The sequence below is a fragment of the Meleagris gallopavo genome, chromosome 25 (assembly GCF_000146605.3).
Source record: "Meleagris gallopavo isolate NT-WF06-2002-E0010 breed Aviagen turkey brand Nicholas breeding stock chromosome 25, Turkey_5.1, whole genome shotgun sequence".
NCBI classification, from domain to species: domain Eukaryota; kingdom Metazoa; phylum Chordata; class Aves; order Galliformes; family Phasianidae; genus Meleagris; species Meleagris gallopavo.
The window spans coordinates 4,839,107-4,845,081 of record NC_015035.2 but is presented as its reverse complement, the minus strand read 5'-3'; the positions used below and the strand labels follow the sequence as shown (position 1 = coordinate 4,845,081).

Sequence of the window (5,975 nt, the reverse complement as noted above, 5' to 3'; positions counted from 1 at the left end):
TTCCGTCCGTCCTTTCCTGCAGGCTCCGAAGCTGGCCGAGACGTACTGCGTCTGCCACCTGGCCACGGGGGACATGCTGCGGGCCATGGTGGCCTCGGGCTCCGAGCTGGGCAAGCGGCTCAAAGAGACGATGGATTCGGGGAAGCTGGTGGGTAGCAGCTGGGGGGACGGACTGACAGCACTCTGTACCAGCAGCGGCCAAAATGCACCTCCTTGTCAGAAGCCAAAGTGACAAAACCCAGTACGTGCAGGAAGGGCAGATTGTAGGGTGAAGGCGAGGTTCTCCTTATTACCCTGCAGGAGGAGCATCCTATAAAAGCATCCTCCCCCATCACGCTTCTCCTTGCTTACCAGCAGCCTCTGTGTCATCAGTTGTTCCTTTCTGTCGTGGAGCTTTTACACAGTTCTGGTGTCACTTCGCATTCCAGACCACTGCAGGGTTGATGACTTTCTCCTTTTATCTGCATCCCAGATCTTCTGCTTGCCTGGAACTGTAAGGTGAAAGTGGACTTAGGAATGTTGCTGTGGGAATTACAGTGTAACAGTGTAATGCTGTGCAAAAGATACTTGTGTCCCAGGGTTAGGTTCTCTAGCGCATTTCTGTTCCGGAGATCTAATTATCTTTCAAAATTACTGAGATCCCTTAAGGGAACCTGAGGGGCAGCACAGCAGCACACCTGACTTACCCCACAGCTAAGCAGTGTGGGCAGATTTGGGGCATTGCGGCTTGCTGTCGCTGGCTCATAACACCCCAAGGAGACTGCAGGCTCAGGAACGAGGTGGCACATGTCCAGCTTTAGCTTAAAGCGTGCATTGCAACACTGGGTCTGGTTGTGAAAGATAGGGACCTTATCTGGTGAGTGCTGGTATCTGCCACATGTCTGAGGCTGCGGGTGCTGTGCTGCTGTGTCCTGGTGGGTGCTCTGGCCGTCCGATAACTCAGCTGGGAGCACAGCAGCACTTGGAGCTGGGATGTTTTTTTTTATGCTCAATTATGTGTTAATCCCTTCCCTGAAAGGGGTAATCAGGAAAGCACAGAAGTGTTGCTTTACCCAGGCTGCTCCCCACCCATGTGCTTCATGGTCAGGTTTATGTGCAGTGACAGCCTGCTCCTGAATCCTGCTGGGTCTCAACTGTACGTACTGGAGAAAGCAGCACCTGCTGATGATAAGGAGAGCTGCTGTTGGAACACTGCCATTCTTGGGGCTGCAGCACCTGGTAGTACTTCTGAAATGCTGCAGCATAGAGAAGGCACTGATTCCAGAGATACACTGAGGTGGTGATGTGGAAAGAGCTGCCCAGCAGGGCCAGAGTCTGACAGCAGCTATTTGGGCATTTACCTTCACACGTGGTTTACAAGCATCAATGAACAATTCACGTGCTTTGCCCTTCCTGGCCGGGCCTGCTTACGCAGAGACGTGTGAGTGAAGGTACAAAGTAACAGGAAATAAAGGTTATGTTGGTATCTGTGGTTGTACTGAGAATTGGCTTAAGAAAAAAAAAAAAGACATCTAGGAAATTTGTCTTAAGATTGATTGCCCGTTTTGAAATACAACAACCTTTGCACCAGAGCTGTAACTTCACTGCACAGGCTGGGGTGTCCCTGGTGTGGAATGCCTCATTCGCTCATTGGGCAGCCTTAGAGTTGGCAGCAGGGAGCACAGCCTGGATGTGGGCATGTCGGAGCGTGCAGCTTCCACCCTGCTACAGCAGCGACCTGTGATTCTGCCTTTGGGACTGGGATCAGCTGTAAAAAGGCTCTGGTGCAGGCTGGGTGCCGGCACAGGTGGGCAGCTGCGTGTAAATCCTGCTGCCTGTTCTGACCGTGCACCATCTCTCCTCTTTGCAGGTGAGCGATGAGATGGTGGTGGAGCTGATTGAGAACAACCTCGACACCCCTCCCTGCAAGAACGGCTTCCTGCTGGACGGCTTCCCACGCACGGTGAAGCAGGCTGAAATGGTACGAGAGCTGCTGCTCAGGCAGCTCTTTTCTTCTGGGAGATGGGGAGCCCTTGGCTTGCATCTGCCTCTCTGAGTTGGGTGTTTGCTTTTGCAGCTGGATGAGCTCCTGGAGAAGAGGAGAGAGAAACTGGACTCCGTCATTGAGTTCAGCATCCCTGACTCCTTGCTCATACGGAGAATCACCGGACGGTAACTCTTCTCTCCCAAAAGCTCTGGGGGCTCCTTGTTCATGGGAGAGGAGTCCTTGTTTAGGGTCATTTTAGTCATTGTCACAGCACTGAGACCAGCCCTGCAGTAAGCCCTGTATTAGATATCTGCTCTGTTTGAGCCTTCCATGCCTGGGCCAATTTGAACACAGCCTGTTGCTGATCTGAATCAACAACCTTGGTGACCCAGCTCAGCCCTTGAGCCTGCTGTCTGACAGCTAATATCTGTGCTTCTCTAGTGCTATTACCTCTCCCTTATGCAAGCTGTTTGGGCACTGCTGAACCTCCTGTTCAGGATCAGTCATGGCTGTGCAGAGATGCAGACGTCTCCTGCTGTTTGCTGTGGCACTGTCACCTTTGTGCTCCCCTTCTCCACTTCCTAGTGCAACTTTATCCCAAGCACTTGAAGAGGCCGCTGGTACCAAAATAGCTAGAAAACATTCTCCTAATAGAGAGAAGCTAGGTGTATTGCTACTGCAGTTTTTTCTGTGCTGATGAATGGCAGGTTCATGAGACCTCATTCATCCTGGCACAGAACCCCTTTGCTGACACTTGCTTTCTGTCTTAGGCTGATTCACCCAGCAAGTGGCCGCTCTTATCATGAGGAGTTCAGACCCCCGAAAGAGCACATGAAGGACGATGTATGTGAGCTCCGAGGCCACAGCTTACATTGCTTTGGGTTTAGCTGGTGCTTTGCAGCATCTCTGGAAAAAACTTGTTTCCTTTTCTCCCACCTTCTGTCCCGCCTTTCTGGGGAGTGTGGGGAACTGCCTGGGCAGCCGAGGCCAACAGCACTGCAGGGAGCAAGGCCTAGAGGGATGTGTGAAGGGGATGGCTGTTCTGTGGAGCCTGGGCTCTGCCACGTCTCAGCTTGGTGGCCTCTGTCCATAGCTGAAGTTGCAGTGGGTCCCAACTGCTTTCCTTCCTGGGGAGCAGCTGTAGCTGGCATTTGGTCTTGGGGCTCCTTTTAGCAAGCAGAATGGCGCGTGAGGGAAAGACCATCGTGCTGAATCCTTTTCTTCAGTGACGGCTCTGGGACTCGGTTTGGCTGCTTTGGCTTCACGCCGCTCTCCCATGCTGACCTGGGGACTCACCTCTGCAGCGCTGCATTGCGGCCCACCCTGGAGGAGGGGAGCAGGGGTTGTAGCTGCGCAGAGAAGGGGGGAGTGCACCAGGCTGCAGCTAGCTGGAGATTGTCCCCTTGCTTCTCCCAGGTCACTGGAGAGCCCCTGATCCGCCGTTCAGATGATAATGAAACAGCCTTGAAAACCCGCCTGAAGGCCTACCACACACAGACCTCCCCCCTGGTCTCCTACTACAGCAAGCGAGGGATCCATACTGCGGTGGATGCCTCCCAGTCTCCTGATGTGGTGTTTGCCAGCATCCTGGCAGCCTTCTCGAGAGCGACATGTAAAGATCTGGTTATGTTCGTTTAGGGCTCCGTCCCTGGATGGAGCTCACCCTTGTCTGTCTTTCTCCACCTCTGTCTCTCTTTCTGTCTCTGTCTCTTTGGGGCCAGGGAGAGTGAAGAGCTAAGTAGAGTAGATGAGGAGGGGACGATGCCGCCCGAGGCAGGACTTCGCTAATTCTCTATTAAACGAACGGTTTCCATCTCAGTGCACGTGGACGTCACTGCCCGCAGCCGTGGGCGATTCGGCCCCTAGGGGGCGCAGTGCGGCTGAGCACCGCCTGTCAGAACTGAGCTCCGCACCCTTCGCGTCCAGGGGCTTTGGGTTCGTTCTGGAGCTGTAGCTCCCAGGAGAAGCAGCTCTACTTCAGCTACTCCTGGCTGCTCCCCAGAGGATGAGCAGCTGTGGGAGGCAGAGCTTGGCTGGGTGTGCAGCCTGCTGCTGCTCGGGGCTGGGCGAAGACTTGTTTCCATTGCATGTCCCCTGTGGGACAGCAGGTTCCCCAAGAGCGCGGTTTTCTCTCCGTTCTGATGCTGTTTGTGGTGTAAAAATAGGGTGAATGACAGTGGGGGTTTTCAGTTTCTCATTTGCGGACTCAAAACTTTTTCTGGTTCAGGTGTGGTGAGGTATGGACTCCAATATAGCAAATATTAGCGAGAGGCTTTTTAAAAAAACAAAAAACAAAAAACAAACAACGCGAAGTCTCTGGTCAGACTGCAGTCATTGCAGTGATTTGATTTCTGGAGGACAAGAAAAGGACTTGGATATCAGTTCTATTCTTGCATCCTTCCCTTGGCTTTGGCCAAGGAGATGAAGGTGTGCTGAGTTTCCCCTGCTCCCAATTCTAAATAAAGCCTTATTGCAAAAGATGGTTTTTCAAAGCCCGGGGGACAGAGTTGTTAACCACTGGCCTCACATGGCCTTCAACCAATGACCATTTTTATGAGCTCATGGAAATATACTTGTTTCTCGAGCAAGTCAAACAGCTTGTCCTGGCTGTCCATTTGTGGTTCCTGCTTGGGCATTTCAGTGCCATTACACCACCACAAACAACCTTGCAAGGCTGGTGACAACCTTTGTCCATGTATGCTTCCAGCCCTGCCTAGAAGATCTCACTGAAAATGCAGACTGGCCCAGATGAAACTTTGTCCTTTGGCCTTACGTGTGTGTTTACTGATTTCATGTTCCCGAGGCTCCTCTTTCAAGGAAGACGGCACGCCTCCCTCACCTCCCTGTGCTGGGTTGTGTCCAGAACAGGTGCTCAGTCCTCTGAAATCCCTTGCAGTTTTTCTTGATAATTACTCTTTTGTCTGAAAATGACTCTGTCCTCCTATGTTCTTTCCAGGAAAATGGCCCTCTTCCTTTTCAGCAAACTGGAAATAATGCTAGAAACTGAAAGCAGTTGATTTCTCGCTCCTGAAAGCGTGTGAGTGTGCAGAGAGGGGATTTGAAAGTAACCAAGGGTGCTGGTTTCATCAGCTGCCTGAGTTTCCCCGGGTGGCCGTCACCTCAACACTTGTGTTCTCCCAAGAAAAGGCATCAGTGTGCAGGAAGGTGGGGTGAGCACTTGGTGCAGGACTGCTGTGCTCTGGGGCAGTGGAAAAGATGCGTTAGAGCTGCCTCTGCCTCAGTGATGTAAAGAAACTGACTGGAAGCAGCTTTTGTCCTGGCTTCTTGAGAGAATCAAAGAAAGAGCCACAGTACCCTAATGCTGCCATAATGCTGGGTTTCTGGCCAGCTGGCATTCCTGAATCTGGTTGAGGTTTCCACAGCAAGAACAAGGTGCTCTTCCACTCTCCGTTTCTTTTTCTCCCTTGTGTTTGCTTTGCACCCAGCTCAACAGCCTTTTATGCCATAAACCATTTCGTTTTTTTCCCTAAATGTATTTTTTTCTTTGTTCCCATTTGTTCCAGCTGAGTGACTCCGTGAACCAGATGAGAACCACCAAACGCTGCACGCAGCTACATCAGCCATTGCAGCCTTCCTGGTGCAGGGAGGCAGGGAGGGCAGCTGGGAGGGGGGTTACAATAGATGGGAAGAAAAAAGGAGGTGGTAAACAAGGCGATTAGGGGTTGGCTTGGTTGTGTTTTGTTTGTATTTCTTATTCAGCAGAATCATTCTGAAGAGGAGGTGGCCTTCTCTTAGAAATCAGTGTTTAGGAAGGCAAAACTATTGCAAAGAAGCATCTCTACCAGTGAGCAGACCCAGGTCACTGACACGTAGCAGGGTAGGGCTGGGTACCATTCCAGGCTTCTCCAGGGCTTTCAGGACTCATCTCACTGGCTCGCAGAAGCTGGAGGCTATTGAAGGTTTGCTGTGATTTCTAAAGCTGCTTCCTGTCAGCGAGGACCAAAATGAACAAAAGACTCTTTTCTGAAGTGGAGGAGGAGGAGAACAA

At 51.8% G+C, this 5,975-nt stretch overlaps 1 protein-coding gene across 2 annotated transcripts; it reads left to right on the top strand.

Annotated features, from left to right (window-relative positions):
* Positions 1–5,975, top strand: AK2 (adenylate kinase 2). Of its 2 annotated transcripts, XM_019622705.2 has the most exons (6): positions 1–148; positions 1,850–1,960; positions 2,057–2,151; positions 2,737–2,809; positions 3,383–3,578; positions 5,491–5,975. In XM_019622705.2, exons 1-6 carry the CDS (start codon positions 74–76, stop codon positions 5,496–5,498), a joined length of 558 nt encoding a protein of 185 aa, XP_019478250.1. In that variant the 5' UTR covers positions 1–73; the 3' UTR covers positions 5,499–5,975. The 2 variants fall into 2 exon arrangements, with proteins under 2 accessions (XP_019478250.1, XP_010721757.1); XM_010723455.3 differs by lacking the exon at positions 5,491–5,975 and having other exon boundaries at positions 3,383–5,458.

Coding starts and splice junctions, on each gene's coding strand:
- AK2 (XM_010723455.3), top strand. CDS start 74: ATGCTGCGGGCCATGGTGGCCTCGGGCTCCGAGCTGGGCAAGCGGCTC. Junction 1,961..2,056: donor CGGTGAAGCAGGCTGAAATG/GTACGAGAGCTG, acceptor TTGCTTTTGCAG/CTGGATGAGCTCCTGGAGAA. Junction 2,152..2,736: donor ATACGGAGAATCACCGGACG/GTAACTCTTCTC, acceptor TTTCTGTCTTAG/GCTGATTCACCCAGCAAGTG.